Consider the following 18,984-nt stretch of genomic DNA (forward strand, 5'->3'; position numbering starts at 1 on the left):
GCTCTTGAACATTCTTGTGTTAAGGCTTTTAATTCCTGAATACTCAAATCACGTCGTACAGGGTGCCTCCTAATCCCTGTACGTTTTAAGGTTCGAACTTGTGACTCAGCCTCTTTAACAGCCCCCCAACTGTGCCTCCTAATCCCTGTACGTTTTAAGGGTCGACCTTGTAACTCAGCCTCTTTAACTCTTTAGAAAACGTAATTTTTTTCAAATAATTTAAAAAAGAAACTGAGTTTCTTTTCAAAGTATATAAAAAAGTTGCTCTGATGGTGAATCGAACCCGAGTTTTCCGCCTGAAAGTCTGAAGTCTCAGCCGCTGGACTATACAAACACAATAGTAATTGTTGTTTAGCAAATAGAAGGTATTTTCGACGCAAGCAAATTCCCAAAAATCTTGATATGTGGTTTTTGGAAAACAGGGAAGGAGTGATCAGATTGAGCTGAAATTTCGACGATAAGCTCCCAGGCCCCAGGAAAGCTAATCCTCTAAATTTCAGCCCGATCAGACAACGTTAAAGGGGGGGTGGTGGAGGGAAAAATTAACATGGGCTAATATAGGAAAACGAGGTTTTTCGTAAATGTAAATTCGGGGGATAATTTTTTCGGTCTGAAAATATCAAAAGGCCCTAACAGGTCGAATTCTGCTTCGAATGAGTCCTCATTCAACCGGATCCGTTGCCAACTGTGGCCTGTAGGCGTGGCTAACAAAAAAAAAAGATATGAATTTTAAGTGGCTATATTTGGTTTTTTGAAAACCGGGAAGGAGTTATCAGATTGAGCTGAAATTTCGAGGATACGCTCCCGGGCCCTAGGAAAGCTTAACCTCTAAATTTCAGCCCAATCGGACAACGTTAAAGGGGGGCTGTGGTTGGAGGGTCGAAACTTCCGGCCCAGTTTACCCCATGAAGATAAAGTCGGAGGAGGATGAAATTTTGCAAGTTTCTTAGTTTGAGCTTGGGCTACAAAATGAGATTACCGTCGTCTCTCTGGGACCTCTGGGACCTGAAATCGCTTAAAATTGTGGTGGGTCGCCTCTTTATAGAGGCACAAGTGTGCCTCCTTGATACTGGAGGAAGGGCTAAATATACCCACATCCAAATTGAGATCAAGGACCCTCTCACCAAGAACACCTAAAAAACAAAACAAGCATTTTAACATGACTGAAAATTATTACATTTGGGCCTTCAGATGTTTTTTTTTCAAAATACCCCCCCTCCCTTCTAGCGACAGGGGGAGGGAAAAATTAGATTATTCTGAAGTACCCTCCCCCCCCCCCCTCAAGACAATTTGACTTGCTTACCCTTCCCCGATTTTGGCAGTCTCTTCCTTTCCTTAAATCATTGTATGGTGCTCCCCTGCTCTTTGAAAAGCTGGTTATGTTTGCACCCACAATAATATCTGCATCTTCAAGCAGATTTTCTGAACTAAATTTATTATTATTTTTTTTAAGGAATGGTACAAGCATGATCTCACTTATTATTCCACCAAAAGATCAAATTTCCCGAGTTGGTAAAATGTTAGCTGATGAATTTGGCACTGCATCAAACATTAAGTCTCGTGTTAATAGGCTTTCAGTCTTAGGTGCCATCACTTCTGTGCAGCAAAGGCTTAAGCTATACAATAAAGGTTTGTTTGTTGTTTTTTTTCCCATTTGTGTGAATGTATTTGTGTTGGTAAGCTTAAATGATATGTTTTTATTTTGTTTTTAATCTTAATAATGTTTGGTTTCTATCTAATGATGTCAATTGAGATATTCCTAGATAAAAATCATATAGCAAATATACAGAATATGAGATTCCTGATTAAATGCTTGTTGCCTTGCATTATAGTTTTGTTAACATGCACTTTTTAGGCTTATAAGTCAATCCACCTCAGTCTCTAATCAAAAAGCTGTTGTACCATAGAAACAAGCTAGAATTACAAGCAAATAAGATGTATAAGATTCTCAATGCCAAAAAGTTCAGATTGTCGAAAGCGTCTTTAGTGCTTTGCAATGCAGTGCATATCACTTTTTTTTTTCACTTTAAGACATAACTGTGCCATTAACAATAAATTCTTTCAAATTTAAATAGGCCTAACTGTGAAATCTAAAAAGATCTTGCACATAGTCCTCACTCCCTCTCAGGAAAAGTTGGACCTTTTATTCTGTTTCCTATATTTTGACCTTCCCTCTTCTTTCCCAGGATTAAACCAATGTATACATATGTAGAAAAATGAATGCAACATTTTTCACAATTCTAATTTTTACCATTTGTTTTGTTTATTTTTGTCTTTTTAAGTTTAGCATCATTGCTCATTGTAATTATCTCCTCATTTGAGATTTGAAATCTTATTTCTGCTTGTCTAAGTTTAAATTTACTCTTCACTTTTTATGAAAAAGTTTTGTTTTTAAAATTTGAATCTATGTTAGGGTTTTCATTGACAGAGTTTTTGTATATATTGATAGTAATAATGTTGACTAATAAATTTTATTGATAGCAGCATTTAAATTTTAAAGAATAGTAGAAACATGGTTGTAGTAGCTTGGACTAGCTGTAGGAGTATGTATACCGTGATTTTGAAATTCCATATTACAGTCCTAACATCAGATATTTAATCCACAACCCCAGAAGTTTCGTAAAATGAAAAATTGTTTATGAAATATCCATTGCATTTGTTTTAGGCTTGGGACTTCCATATTACAACATTAACCTTAGGTTTGTAATAAAGAATCACAGAAATCCTTAAATACTGACTTTGGTGAGAACCAAAAACTATTTGCAGAATACATAATTAATGTGTTGTCATCTTAGGCTTCTACTTTGCAAAATTAGCTTAAGATTTCTAATTAACATGATCAGTAACTCTTAAATGCCAACTTAGGTAAAAATGAAACATCATTTATGAAGTATATAGAGTGCATTTTGAATTAGTTTAACTACAGTTTAACTGGGTTTTAATTGTCCACATTTGCAAAGTATAAACTCCAATTTAGGTGATTCTGAATGTCTGAAATAGAATATTAACCTTGGATTTGTTACTAGTAAGCTCAAAAATCCTTAAATACCAGATTTGGTAATATCAAACGCTTTTTGTAAAATGAAATATGTGCTTAATGAGTTTTGATTTTGGTTATCTGTAATGCAATATTACCGCCTGATTTGTAATAAACGAGCTCATAAACCCTCTGATATCAGATTTTTAGTGGAAATAATATACTCCTGTTACTACTACTAATATTGTGCTGTAGCTCCAAGCCACCTGTGGTTAACAAAGCTGCACACGCACCTCCAGTCCAATCTATTCAAAGCTTCACCCTTACTCCCTCACATAAGTTCCAATTTCTTCTAGATCCCCCTTAGGACCTCTTCCAACTCTGTTTGGGGCTGTCCTGCTTTTTGTCTGGCCCCAGATGGACATAAAACAATATGTTTTGTAACAACATATTTCTCAAGACCTATTGCCTTTGTACTGCTTTTCAAAAACGTCTCTTGCAGCTCACTTAATATGTTAGCATATGTTAAAATTAGCTGAAGAGATTGAATATTGAAGCACGTAGTATTCCATACGATTGCTAGATTACTAAATGTTTTTAATGTCAGTCAACTAAAGTAAAGTTGGCTATCTTATTAATTTGAAGTATCTGCTGCTCAAATGTCAGTAATGCTTTAAATTGAGCCCAAATTATGCTCAAGGGTTGACAAAGTGCTGATTTGGGTATTAATCTCCCCACTCCCCTTACCTCAATTTAGCTTTAGTCTTTTTTTTTACTGGTATTAAAGTGTTTTTTGTTGCGTTGTTTATTTTATATGGTTTTGTTCTTTGTTGAAATGCTTGGTTAGATTGCAGTATTTGGTTGGATACTGAAATATTGCTTACAAGACTTTTTGTCCCTTGGGTTATGTTGCAACCCTTGAATTTTTGTTTCATTTTTATCTAGCATTAGCTTTTTGAAGGCTTGAAAGGAATCTCCGTGCAGAAAAAAAATGTTCCCAACAGTGGGAAGGCACTAGGCACCCAAATAGCCAATCAAACAAACCCTTACACAGCCTCTGATGGATTGCTAGTTATATTCAATCAATCTAAAAATAAAGTGTGTGGGGGGGGGGATTCAATAACTCTCGATTCATCATTAATTATGTTTGTTTAATATTTTATAGATACTTTAGATTTGAGTTATCCTGATTTTGCCACGAATTTTTAACCAAAAATGAGCAGAAAGGTAAAATAATCTTCCAAGCATAAAACTACCACAAATCACAGTCAATAAATAAATGAAACCAAAACAGAAATTACAGTAACTAACCGACTCAAACTTGAAACGAGCAGAAATTAACATGAGTAGGGCTGACACCCCCTATGCCTTCTGAAGACCAGAACATAATTTGCACTTTACTACCCTTAGCTTAGTAGTAGTAATAGTAGTAGCAGTAGTATTAGTATGAGTAGAAGCAGTAGCATTAGGATGGAAATATTGTCTTTCGGTTTGTTCAACATTCATCACAACAAGTCCTTTAAGTTTCAACTTCATGCACCAAACCCTTCCTAAGATATTGCTGATGTCCTTTTGACAACCTGCATATATACAGCATGTTGTGATTCATTTCACCTTCCCCCTCAATATTTCCTGAAGATTTTGCCTTCATACCCTTAGGCATAGTTGTAATAGTAGTCACAGTAGTAGTATTCAGTTCAAATTCCCCCCCCCCCCCCGCAATACTATGTCAAATTTTTGCTCTCATGTGCTTAGCCTTAATAGTACTAGTATCATAGTAGTAGTACTAGTAGGAGCAGTAGTAGCAGTGATAGTGTTGTATTAGTAGTAGTAGTAACAGTAGTAGAAGTAGTAGCATTACATGTTGTCTTTTGGTCAGTTGAGCATCCACTTCATGATGCCTCAGAAGTTTCATCTTGATACAGTAAGCCGTTCTAAAAATATTACTGATGATGCCCTTTTGACAATTTGTATGCACATAGTATGTTCTGATTTAGTTCAAATTTCCCCTCATTATTTCCTCAGAAAGTAAAGGTCATAACATGCCCACCTTTCTCAATAAACAATGGATACATTGCCTAATGTATAGCTCTTACCCTAAGAGCTGTGGGGGGTTGACATCCCCAAAGACATGACTACTAGACCTTTATCTATGCCGAACAAAATAGCCGTTTCAAAATTTTGATTGGATGTGTTTTGGAAAATGATGAGCGAGTGTGGGGGAGGGGGGTGGTCCTCCAATCACTTTTGACTCTTGAAAAGGCACTAGAACTTTCAATTAAAAAAAACAACCTTATACGCCCCCAGGGCATAACTTGCAACGCTGCCCCTGGGCTCTGGAGGTTGTCTAAACCTTGTGGGCATTGTTGTATGATCTTTGGACTATTTTGAAAAAAAAAAATATTTATCTCCAATTTTTGATGAAATGCATTTGAGAAATAGAGAGAGAGAGAGAGAGAGAGGGGGGGGGGGAGGGAGACTGTTGTCGTCCGATAACTTTTGAATCTTAAAAGGGAGCTAGAACTTTCAATTCATAATGAAATGAGGCTCCTCCAAAGTTTATACGACTACCCCTTCCATAAAAAACCGCATTTGCCCTGGGGAAAAAGGGTTTGGAGGGCTAGTTGCCCTGTGATCACTTTTGACTCTTAAAAAGGGCACTAGAAATTTCGATTTCCAATCGAATGAGTCCCCTCCAAACTTTATACGACCACCCCTTCCATGAAAATTATATGTTAACAATGGGCAACTAGCATAACTTATACCCCTTGCCCTGAGGGCTGGGGGGGGGGGTGACATCCCGTAAGACTTAATTACGTGACCAAGTATGAACAAAATGGCTATCTCACAATTTTTATTGTATGTGTTTGGAGAAATGATGGGTGTGGGGAGAGGGGATGGCTGCCCTCCAATCACCTTTGATTTTTAAGAAGTGCCCTAGAACTTTCAATTTCCAATCGAATGAGCTCCTTTTGAAGTTTTTCCGACAACTCCTTCTATACGAAGTGCCTTGATCAGGAAAACCCAAAAAATAAACAAATAATAAATTATATCCACTTTTCTCTTTACTTAGGCAACGCTATTACGCTGCCTATGATTTCCATTTTTCCATGACACTTACAGCATTTGAACTCGGTTTCGTTTTTCGAGATTTTAAAGTCTAAACTTAAAGCCGGGAATGTTAGCTATTTTATTGTCTCAAACTTTGATTTTAAGGTTCTCAATAGAGAAATGTATATTGGTGTTTACACATAGCCTGCGAATCCTTCTGGGTAATATATATCACTATTTCAACAATACTACACCTCCAAGAACTCTTATGAAGAGTTTTTTATTACTCCTTCTTAAGCCAGAATTTTCGTAGTGATGTTTATCATATCAACCCCTTTTGTTTTAAAAGCTACAACCACATTAATATTTTGTTCTTCTGAAAATGAAGCCACTGCTACAGTTTGGTGGCTTAATAGTTCTTAACATTCTATCTCACTCGGCTACCCCTTGTGAAAGCTCGTGTTTCTCATTGTACGCTTTAGTTAGTCTCTTTGCGGTGTTAAATTTCCTATGGATGTTTTGTTGTGTATGTCCTTGTTTATGGGGCTTGCAATGGAGTTTTAATGCACTTACCTATGTTAAACCAATTCCAAAATTTGTTCAAAGACATAACTGAGGAAAATATACCACCATGAGAAACAAAAGGGCATAAATCAATATTAAACTCCTTGCTATATATCTATAATTACTCTGTAAGAAAAGACCTATCTATAATTACTCTGTAGAAAAGACCTATGTTTTTCATTTTCCTGTAAGGAAGGAAATGGCCAAATGATAATATTTTTTTCGTCTGCTATGTCAGGTAACGATAAAGGGCATGGGCGTAGGGAGGGGGAGGCAGGGGGCAGCTGCCCCTCCCTAGACCTTCAAATTTACATTAGATATGGCTGAAAAAGCAGATGGTTGGAAAAGCAGTTGATAAAAGGTAGATGGTTGAAAAAACTGGAAATAAACAGAAATGTCCAAATATCAGTCCCTATATTTGACATTCATCAATATACTGACAATCATCAATATGTTGAAGCATATTGATGATTTAGTATAATTTTTGGCGACTACTTATTAATGAGAATTTCATAAATATGCTAGGACTTGCTGGCAATATAAGGTTTTGTGAACTGCTAATTTAAGTTCGGCCCCCCCCCGTCCTTCATCACAGAAGTGGCTGCCCCCTCCCCTAGGCAAGAAGCTATGACGCCCATGCCGACATAACTTCATTTCCCCCTCTATCACACAATCGACTGCCACCCCCCCCCCCCCTAGACAATATGCTGCCTACGCCCATGATAAAGGGTCTATGTGGTATCTATAGCCACTCGCGAGGATAGAAGAGCTATGCTTCTACCAAAGCATCATGAGGAGTTCTTGTCTACGAGACAGCAAATAGACATAATATTTTTAATTAGACCGAATTTATGAAAATTGAGCATTTCTGGATCATCATTTTCCAGTTCCTTTGGAATAATGTGAGGGTGAACTCCCTTCCACCCTCGTCACTTCTGTGTAGGTATACCGTTCTAATGCTTAGTAGATTGAAGTATATTTGAAATATAGACTACTAAAATAATAGATAATTAATAAACACCAATTTTTGTAAAAGAATATATAAGAGGCTTTTTGGTAACTGGAAAAGTTGATGTAGGTGGACAAACTTTCAAGATGGGATCTGAATTGTGAATTGTGAGCTGGCTGAAATGGGATTTAAAGTTTTTAACTCGATTTGACTTGTCGATTTGAATGTGTATAAAGTTTTTAACTTGATACACATTGATAATTTGTATCATTATCTTTCTGATATTAACATTCGAAAGAAAGCAAGAAGAAGAAGACAGGCGTACTGTTGTAGCAATGTCATAGTCCGCTGTAGCAAGGTCGACATCTGTAAGAGTCTAGGCTTTAGGTAAGAGGTTCTTTGGATTTGAACTCAAGTTTAAGCATACTAATACATATTTTCAAAAGTAAGGACCTATGTACATAGCATCATACAAGTCTTAAAAGTGGTTGAGAAGGAAAGTTAGAGCTTGAAAAACGTTTATTGATTCAGTTTGGGGCTAAAAATCAGTTCCTGATGGTTTCATTCACCTAGCAATAGATGTTTTCTGGTTCATTAGAAGCCAGTGATCTCTAGAAGAGAGGATATGAAGGTTGGTACTTGAGAATACTATCGTTGGCCCTAATTCGGGCTTTAGATCCGTCCGTGAACGTTTCATTCACCTTTCAGCTTTCACAATAACTTTCTATATTCCTCCTCTTCTCCGTTTTTTTTAAGTCGTCAATGAAATCTTCTTTATAAATTAAACAAAACTGGTGCAATGTAATTGACTGGTAAAAGCGTAAAAGCAATGAGGAACTCCTGTCCCATCAAGAGGCGAATCATCAAGTAAAAACCGGCTTAATTATTCGGTTACTACATCCCTACAGGTGTGTGCGTACTACCACCACCCTTTTCAGTCTTTGGTATAGGTTGTCTTCCAAACTGGTAAGTGAGCGATTCTGTCAAAAATCTATCAGAATTCAAAGTCCTACAGAAGTTAGTGGAAAACCCTTATTTTTTTTGTTTTCTCATTTATTTGCTTTTTAAGTTTGTCATGTTCATATAATTTTTTATAGTTCCCCCCAATGGCCTTGTGATTTATTGTGGCACAATTATAACTGATGAAGGAAAGGAAAAGAAAGTGAACATCGACTTTGAGCCCTTTAAGCCAATCAATACCTCTCTATATTTATGCGACAATAAGGTATAGTCATTATTTAATTTTAAGTTTCTGTTTAGGATATAAAATACATGTACATGTCTTTGTCAAGTTGCAACATATTCAGAAAATGTTTTCTAAGAAATATGAAGATGCCTTTCGAGTGACATGAATAGGATTCAAAGATGATTCAGTTAGCAGAAAACGAAAAAAAAAAACTTAACTTGAAACTTAAACATACGTCGGGGGGTATCGTGAACCGTTATCGGTTTGCCGGAAATCGGCAAAATCCTGATTTTTCTCCTTTAGCCGTTTTTCTTAGCTGCTCTGTACTTGGTTTCAGCATGGAAAGGGAAACAATGACTTGACCGAATGTCGTGCTTTCTATGGTGGATGGTGACTGTATGATCTGGGCCTACGAAGGAGCAGGGGAATTGATCAGAGTGTTCTTGACAGTGAGGGTGACCTGGTCTTTGAATAAAGGTGCTACTCTTCACATTCAAGACATCACTGAAGTTTCAGCGGTTTTATTCCTGAATTTGAATTGTGAGACTGGTCTATGTGTCAGGTTGCTCCTCAAATTAGCAACAGTCCAGCCAGGAACATCGATGAAATGGAAAAAAAAATATCATTAGGATATTTTATAGTTTTAGTCATGGCGTTTTTGTTTTTAATCAACCGTTTTTTGTTTTGTTTTTTTGTTAGATGTTTTTATTTTGTCACGCTTGTTACCCCACTTACATTTGGGTTGTACCGTCCAACAACATTATGCCTTTACACTTTTCTCTATATCTTAATGCTCCGCCGGTTGATGTTTGTGTTGTTCATATGTTCAACAGGAATTTGCTGGTATGTTGTTAAGCAACTTTTTTTCTATTTACGTTCAGCATATTCACTTTTGAACTTTTCTGTTTTTTACTAAGGTTATAGAAAAGTGTAGATACTTAAATATTTTAATATTTTAATTTTTTCCATTAAAGTTAGAAAGAAACGCAAGTAAAACTGCTTAATAGATTTTTCAAGACTTGAAAAGAGACAAAAAAGGACACCCTCTTGTGCCCAAAGAAGTGCCCAAAACCCAGTACACCCTCTTTATACTGAAAAAACAACCACAATTGGGGTAATAAAGCCACAGGTTTATGGTTTGTACTGTCCCCCTTAATATATGTATGTGAACAATCCTTCATAACTCTATATTAGAAAAATTTGAGAAGAGACCATCAAAATGTATTACACCTAGACAAATATTCGGGTTCAAAATAGCGTTAAACGTGGAGAAAAAATCTTATTCTAAAAGAATCTTATAAGTTTATGTTGTGTCCACCTACTTAGCCATGTTGTGTCCACCTACTTAGCCATACCTTGGAGAAATTCTCCCGAAATAAAAGTTTGCATAGGTGGAAAATCTTCGCCTTACAATTTGGACACGATCCCTCCCGTCCTTAGCGAATTTGAAAGTAGTTTTGGACTTAAAAATTGTACTTTTTAGTCTCAGAACCTCTGCAAATAGTTGTTTTATACCTTCTCCCCTGGCAATTTTTGATGTATTACTAAAGGAAAGGTTTTTTTTTCTTTGTATTTTACTCTGGAACAAGTAGCAAATTTCATGAGGGAAACCTCGACCATTCCATAGCAGGCCTTTGTTAGTTCTTCTTTGAGTTTTTATCTTTTTGGTTGTTTTTTCCCATATTGCATCCTTGAACCATGAAGAAGGAGAAGCTTAATACTGGTTGACCTTCTTGTCTATTTTCATCTTCTTTTTTCCACGGTTCAGCCTTGAACCTTGATGTAAGAAAAGCTTAATGGTGATTGATTTTTCTGTCCATTTTACTTGTAACATAGAAGGCAAATAGTTGCTTGTTTGAAAAATTATTAAATTTAATTGCTTGTTTTATGTATGTTTCTCCTCCTTACAGTTTCACACAGAAGCTCTTACTGCATTGCTTGCTGACGATAGTAAATTCGGATTCATCATTATGGATGGTAACGGAGCATTGTTTGGAACATTGCAGGTAAGATTATAAAAGTTTTCAATCAAGTTATTAGATAGTACCATAATCTTAAAATCAGATTAAGATATAGTTACCGTTAAAAGAGAAAAGGAACTGAAATCGACACTAAGGATGAATGAAATTGTTTTATATGTAATTCATACATTTTAAAATACCCCACTCAAAAAGATTCAGAACCACTATACTCAGGCAAAGGATTGGGGAAAGCCTGAACTTAGCAAGGGGTGTGTGGAAGGGGTATAGAGGAGGAAATTCTCAGAGATTGGCTCCTCATCCTAGGAAATTGTGTCTTAAAAATAAACATGTTTGACTTACACCTGAGTATACCTATGGTGAAAATGTAATGGGGTTCAGTAATGTCCGCTTTGGGAACCATTAGCCTTGGATTAAGCATGGCGTGTCGTGGCTATAAAAATAAACATGGCAATTCTTCTGTCTTGATGGTTTTGTAGATTTACACAATATTGCCTATAGTTATTCTATTACTATCAAAATATAGCAATATTTTAATCGCAATGTAATTCAAACTAATTACCTTAAGGTTCAAGATTTTATTATTAATACCATATTTACACAACATATTAAATTCCCGACAGAGAGAAAACTCGACAGAGTCGGGAAGAAACCTAAAAATATACAAATAATTCAAGCTGATTAATGCATGCAGGAATGTGGAGTATATCCCGGATACTTATGTCTGCCATAGGTCCTGTCTTTGAGACTTTTTATGATACTTAAACATTAAAGATAAGTCCACCTCACGTTTCGATTATATCACTAATGTAATTGTTTGCCATTTTTATTTGCTTTTGATTGCTCGGAATATTCCACTACTTTTCCAGAATTTTTCAAATATGGCACACCCTTTTGTTGAAAAAAATTGTCTGAAATTGCAGTGAAAGGCCATGTAATCTTGGACACCAATTACATTTTATCTACTATTTCAATATAAGAGTAAAATGAAATACACAAGTCGTCCAACTTTTATCTCCTCTCTTTACCTTTTTGTGTCGAATTTTCTGGCTTGAAAACCCCCAAAACAATGATTATAGTGCGTCGCCAATAATAAAGAATAAGGGGGAGCAATCAGGAGTGTAAAAAACAATCACTGCTGATGCCAGAAAAAAAACATACACTTTTATTCCATTCAAAGAGTGTCCGGTAACAGTTAACGTCTTTTTGCAGTTTCCGCAACCAAATTAGCTTTCAATAAGATTTTAATATCGTTTCTTATTTAAGGGAAATACTCGAGAGGTGCTGAATAAATTCACAGTAGATTTACCAAAAAAGCATGGTCGTGGTGGTCAATCAGCTCTTCGTTTTGCTCGTCTTCGTATGGAAAAGAGGCACAATTACACAAGGAAAGTAGCAGAAGTAGCCGTCGCATGCTTTATGGCCAATGAAAAAGTGCAAGTTGCTGGTCTGGTGCTTGCTGGCAGTGCTGATTTCAAAACTGAATTAAGTCAGTCTGACATGTTCGACAATGTTCGTATCTTTTCTCTTTCTTTTATTCAGTATAATTAAGCTAGTTCTGCCGTGCTACACTTGAAAGGTGTATCTGAATGTTGCATTTTACTTATGTATATTGAAAGAATACTTGATCCTTTCCTTGTACAAAAAAAAACTATCTCAAATGGCCTACAGTTACCTATAAAATAAAATGTATGTTAATTAAGTGCAGTAGATTTTTTTTTATTCACTCATTACCCGAAGTTTGGGCTATTTAAAAAACATCACGGTGGTGCTCCTTATGCCGTCCCTACACCATACAGGATTTTATTTATATTCTTAGCTCATTATGGAAACAGGGACGATTTGTTCAGTGCGAGTAAAAGAAAAAACTGAAGTCATGCTCAATACGTTGACAAATGTTGAGAAAAGAATTTGACGTGTTTTGTTAAATAGAATCCGTTGATTATGGAAGGGATTGCTCGTTAGTTGTCAACGGTCAAAATAGACGCTTTTATGTTTTAATAAAAAAAAAAAAACTTTCCGAAAAATAAGTTTTTCACAAAAAAGTAAAGCCAATTTTAAAATTAATTTCAGCATATACAAATACCTGTTAAAATTCAAACTCAAAACGACCAGAAATTATTATAAAAGAATAGATGAAACCCCAAACGAGCAGAAATTAAATAAACAATCATAGCAAAAAACATACAACAAATTATAATATAAATGAAAAAATAGATTTTAAAGTGAATAATACTTAGATTGAATATGAATGTCAAGCTTAAAACGAAAACAAATATTTTGCTATTAAAGTATGAATGAAACTTAAAACCAACAGAAATTAAATAAAAAATCAATGCGAACAAACATACAATATATATTAATGTAAATGAATAAATAAATCTTAAAACGAGTGAAACTTAAATTGAATACGCAAATCAAGTTCGAATCGAATTAAATAACTACAAACAAGAGTTTGGGTATCGTCTCACTGCAGAAGCCTAAAACCTACTGCGTCATTGGCGCTTTACTGAAAACAATTCTTTGGAATATTTTCACTTTTATAACTTCAAGAAATCAAAAATTAATTAAGATTTTAGGGAATAGATATCAGCATATGTGTATTAAATTGACAATGCACATTTTTTTTCAGTAAACTCATTTGAATTTTTTTCAGTAAAGTCCAAATTATATTCTGGCTTTTAGAAAGCATATGGGTTTTAAACCCTACTCACATTAATTTATGCTCGTTTTGAGTTTGACTCTAATATTTATTTAAATTTTTGTTCTTTTTGGGTTTCATTTATTTATTAATACTGATTGGGGTAGTTGTATGCTTGGTAGATTATATGATAGTCCGGACGCCAGGTGTTGAAAATGTGAACCATACCACCCCCTAAATTGACCATGCGGATTGAAAAATACCAATGGCACTTGCTTGCGAGTGGTGGAACACTCCTAAACTTGAATTTTTATTATATTTTGGTGTTTCAGGCAAGAACATGCATGTTGCATAAGGTTCGAGGTGCAGTTTTCTGTTCAAATACAAAATGACTAGAGGCCATACAAGATTTTCATAACAAACTAACACGATTAGAGACAAAAAATGGCAGAGTTAAAAAAAATAGCAAAACTATATGAGTGTTGAGCTGTCTTGGAAAGTATAAACAAAATCAAATTGAATATTAGATATATAATGATATTAATTGTTGAACGATCCATCAGTTCAAGATTTTTTTTTTCACTAATTTTTATTTTCATTTTCAATGCTGTAAGAACTGGAAAGTAAAAAATTTTTAATATACGAGTAATTCGTTTTCAGTGAAGCGCCAATGACGAATATGGCTTTATGTTTTTAGAGTTAAAGAAGGGAGCTGTATCAAAATGTTGCTTGTAGTGAAACTATATTTGTCTTAACAAGTCTTGAAAAGAACTAATAAATTAAACTGAATATTTGATGCATAATGATATTAATTGCTAAAAGCTCATCAGTTCAAAATTTTACTGTAATTTTAATATTTATTTTCAATAGTAAGTACAAAATAAAACATTTGTAATGTAATTCGTTTACAGTAAAGCGCCAATGACGCAGTAGGTTTTAGGCTTCTGCAGTGAGACGATACCCAAACTCTTGTTTGTAGTTATTTTTATTCGATTCAAACTTGATTTGCATATTCAATTTAAGTTTCACTCGTTTTAAGATTTATTTATTCATTTACATTAATATATTATTTGAAAAAAAACTACGTTTTCTAAAGAGTTAAACAGGCTGAGTTACAAGGTCGAACCTTAAAACGTACAGGGATTAGGAGGCACCGTTGGGGGCTGCCGCCCCCCAAACCCCCCGCTTTCGCAGCCTTTAAATAAAAAAAAAGTTTCTTAAACTGAAAGTAAGGAGCGACATTAAAACTTAAAACGAATAGAAATTATTCCGTATATGAAAGGGGCTGTGCCCTCCTCAACGCCTCGCTCTTTACGCTAAAGTTTTTATTGTTTAAAAAAAAGAGTTGTAAGAAAGTCAAACTTTAGCGTAAAGAGTGAGGCGTTGAGGAGGGCGCAGCCCCTTTCATATACGGAATAATTTCTGTTCGTTTTAAGTTTTAATGTCGCTCCTTACTTTCAGTTTAAAAAACTTTTTTTTTTTTTTACTTAAAGGCTGCGAAAGCGGGGGTTTTGGGGCGGCCGCCCCCCAACAGTGCCTCCTAATCCCTGTACGTTTTAAGGTTCGACCTTGTAACTCAGCCTCTTTAACTCTTTAGAAAACGTAGTTTTTTTCAAATAATTTCTGCACGTTTTTGTACAGTTTATTACTTATTATTGCTTGACTAGCTGTTAGCTGATTTGACAGCTTGCGGGCTTGCGGGCTCTTATAGGAAAACGAGCCCGCGTTTTCGCGGGCTCTTATAGGAAAACGAGGTTTTTCGTAAATGTAAATTCGGGGGATAATTTTTTCGGTCTGAAAATATCAAAAGGCCCTAACAGGTCGAATTCTTCTTTGAATGAGTCCTCATTCACCCGGATCAGTTGCCAATTTTGGCCTGTAGGCGTGAATAAGAGAAAAAAAAGAAAAATGAATTTTAAGTTGCTCGATTTGGTTTTTTGAAAACAGGGACGGAGTGATCGGATTGAGCTGAAATTTCGAGGATAAGCTCCGGAGCCCTAGGAAAGTTTAACCTCTAAATTTCAGCCCAATCGGACAACGTTAAAGGGGGCTGTGGTGGGAGGGTCGAAACTTCCGGCCCAGTTTACCCCATGAAGACAAAGTCGGAGGAAGATTAAATTTTGCACGTTTCTTAGTTTGAGCTTGGGCTACAAAATGCAATCACCGCCGTCTCTCTGCAACCTCTAGAACCTGAATCCGCTTAACATTGTGGTGGGTCGCCTCTTTATAGAGGCACAAGTGTGCCTCCTTGATATTGTATGTTTGTTCGCATTGATTGTTTATTTAATTTCTGTTAGTTTTAAGTTTCATTTATACTTTAATAGCAAAATATTTGTTTTTGTTTTAAGCTTGATTTTCATATTCAATCCAAGCATTACTCGCTTAAGATCTATTTATTCATTTATATTATTACTTGTTGTATGTTTTTTGCTATGATTGTTTATTTAATTTCTGTTCGTTTTGGGTTTCATTTATTCTTTAATAGTAATTTCTGGTGGTTTTGAGTTTGAATTTTAACAGGTATTTGTATCTCCTGAGCTTAAGTTTAAAATGGCCTTTACTTTTCTTTGAAAAACTTATTTTTCGGAAAGTTTTTTTAAAATTAATTTTTGTTCGTTTTTGATTGCAAAAAGTTTCAAGTTTTTATGGCATGGGAGGGGGGGTTCTTACTGTCAGATTATTCTTGACTTTAAAAAACGAATCTAAAACTTTCAATTTAAATTAAATTAGGCTTTTTTCAAAGTCTGTACGATTACCTCTTTGATAGAAACCTTATGTATGAACAATAGACAGCTTGCATAACTTGTGGACAGCGATTGACAACAATGAATGGATTGAAAAATAGCTCCAATAAGGGGGCTTAGACCATTTCAGTTGCTAACACAAAGGGATCCCGACTGTTTGGAATTGACCTTAATAGGAATGTGTGTGCCAAAACAATTTTGCATCTATCACAGAGTATGTATTTTAACCTTATAATTGGATAATTATAATAGATTTCCTATCCGTTGTTCCCACACGAAACCCCGTCCCATAAGTTATAAACCCCCTTTAATAGGTTATGCCCAAGGACATAACTTACAATGCCTACCCTTGGGCCCTGGTGGGCTGTTTCGACACCGGAGTTTTTTGTAATCAGAACTTTGAACTATTCTAACAAAATGTCTATCTCAAAATTTTTATCTGATGCATTTAGGGTGTGGAGGAGGTAGAGGGGTTAGTTGCCCTTCAATCTCTTTTAACTCTCAAAAAGTGAACAAGAAATTGCAATTTTCAATCATATTAGCCCTCTCTAAAGTTTATAAAAGCATCCCTACCAAAATAAATAATATTAATGATTTCCAAAATTCTTAAATTATACCCCGTGCCCTGTCGACTTTGGGGGAGTATTAATCTCAAAGAACTAATTTCCAGAAATTAAAACTACGTTTAATAAAATGACTGTCTTGAAATTCTCAGTGTATATGTTTGGGGAAAAGGTGGGCGTGAGAGGGGGTTTAATTGCCCTCAAATCATTTTCGACTGTTACAAAGGGCACTAGCCCTCGGAATTTCATATCGAATGAGCCTTTTTTGAAGTTTCTACGAAACCGCCTTCTATAAAAACCTTTTATGCCCCCAGGACATAACTTAAAACCCGTGCCCTGAGGGTTTTGGGGGATTGTCCTACTCAAAAATATATTTTCTATCTGTAAATCAACTCCTTTGAACAAAATGGCTATCTTAAAGTTTTGATGGGCTGTGTTTGGGCGCAGGATGGGCGTGGGGGGGAGGGGGGGTAGTTAAACTCCAATAATTTTCAACAGTTAAAAAGGGCACTAGCTCTTGGATTTCCAATCCACTGAGCCTTTTTTGAAGTTCCTACTACAACGCCCTCTATAAAAAACCTTATATGCCCCCAGGGCATAACTTAAAACCCTTGCCCTGAGGGTTGTAGGGGAGTATCCTCCTAAAAAACATATTTTCTATCTGGAAATCGACTACGCTGAACAAAATGGCTATCTTAAAATTTTGATTGGATGTGTTTGGGGGAATGATGGGTGTGGGTTGGGGGCTAGTTGCCCTCCAATCAGCTTCGACTATTAAAAAGGGTACTAGCTCTTTAATTTCCAATCGAATGATCCTGTTTTGAAGTTTCTACGAAAACACCTTCTATAAAAAACCTTATATGCCCCCAGGGTATAACTTAAAACCCTTGCCCTGAGGGTTGTTGGGGAGTGCTTTCCACAAAAATCTGTTTTTTATCTGGGAATCAAGTATGCGGAATTAAAGGGCTGTCTCCAATTGGGGATGGAAGTTATTGTGATGATGGATGGGCGTGGGGGGGCTAGACACACACAAATCACAATTGACTATGATAACGGGCACTAGCCCTATGAATTTCCAACCGAATGAGCCTATTTTGAAGTTTCTACGACGACGCCTTCTATAAAAAACATTATATACCCCCAGGGCATAACTTATAACTCTTGCCCTGAGGGTTGTGGGGGAGTGTCCTCCTCAAAAACATATTTTCTATCTGGAAATCAACTATACTGAACAAAATTGCTATCTCAAAAGTTTGTTTGGATGTGTTTGGGGAAATGATGGGCGTGGGAGGGGGAGCTAGTTGCCCTCCAATCACTTTCGACTATTAAAAAGGGCACTAGCCCTTTAATTTCCAATAGAATGAGCCTGTTTTGAAGCTTCTACGACAACACCTTCTATAAGAACCTTATATGCCCCCAGGGTATAACTTAAAACCTTTGCCCTGAGGGTTGTGGGGGAGTGTCCTCCTCAAAAATATATTTTCAATCTGGAAATCAACTATTCTGAACAAAAATGGCTATCTCAATTTGCATAAAATGTATTAAGTTAGATTTCATTTGCATAAAATGCATTAAGTTTAAAGGTGCTCATCAAAGCTTATTAGCATAGACTATATAAAAAACCTGCTTCCGATGGGTTGCTCACTCTCCATCGTCTAGTGTACGTCTTGGGGCTCCGCTTATTCGGCCACGGATTGCACGCTTACGCCAAACTATGATATGCGGTTGGTGCTGTGGTAAGTTGTTGTAGTAGTAGTAGTAGTGAACACGTAGAAGTCACTTGTAATTGTTTATAGAAGTATTCTGTGGTGTTCAATCCACAGATTAACACGATGATATGTACCTTTAGAAAACGTTTCTTACATAGTAATTGCTACGCCAAACACAATCTGAACCAGTACCTCTTCTGAACTAGAATCACACAATGATTTACAGTCTTTATGATTGTCAAACTAAAGAGGGTTAGCGCTCCAACACCCGTCACCCTCGCTATTTGTTAGGTCTTCATATCTGTCTTATAAAACGTTCAGGATATCCTCCTCTGTAAGAGGTCTCCGGCTTCTTCGTGGCATCGCTCCGGCTCATCAGTTCCTTCATAGGAGATCAGATTCTAGCTATAAATTATCTTTTCCAGCTCTAAAAACGGAAAAAAATTGGAATTATCCAAACAAATAACCCAAAAAGGGTCCAGTAAGACAAAAATCTTTTGCGAGCAATACAGGATAAGAACCTACATGGCTTGTCAACGGTAGTTGGTGAGAAGACGTCTCGTTGGATTACACTTAAGTGTATTTCTTACTATTCAGTAAAAAAACTACCCTTGAAGTGAC

The 18,984-nt window shown here is 36.0% G+C and overlaps 1 protein-coding gene across 1 annotated transcript in view; it reads left to right on the forward strand.

The window, feature by feature from the left end:
- LOC148951167 (eukaryotic peptide chain release factor subunit 1-like) overlaps positions 1-18,984 on the forward strand; it is a 55,433-nt gene that overhangs the window by 19,068 nt on the left and 17,381 nt on the right. Inside the window, exons 2-5 of the mRNA XM_089090692.1 lie at positions 1,454-1,629; positions 8,639-8,766; positions 10,638-10,733; positions 11,973-12,218. Coding sequence (XP_088946818.1) covers positions 1,454-1,629; positions 8,639-8,766; positions 10,638-10,733; positions 11,973-12,218 — 646 coding nt within the window. The remainder of the gene's footprint in view (positions 1-1,453; positions 1,630-8,638; positions 8,767-10,637; positions 10,734-11,972; positions 12,219-18,984) is intronic.

Source organism: Artemia sp. Qi Xiang Cuo, chromosome 6, assembly GCF_049724085.1.
Source record: "Artemia sp. Qi Xiang Cuo chromosome 6, ASM4972408v1, whole genome shotgun sequence".
In the NCBI taxonomy this organism is placed as follows: domain Eukaryota; kingdom Metazoa; phylum Arthropoda; class Branchiopoda; order Anostraca; family Artemiidae; genus Artemia; species Artemia sp. Qi Xiang Cuo.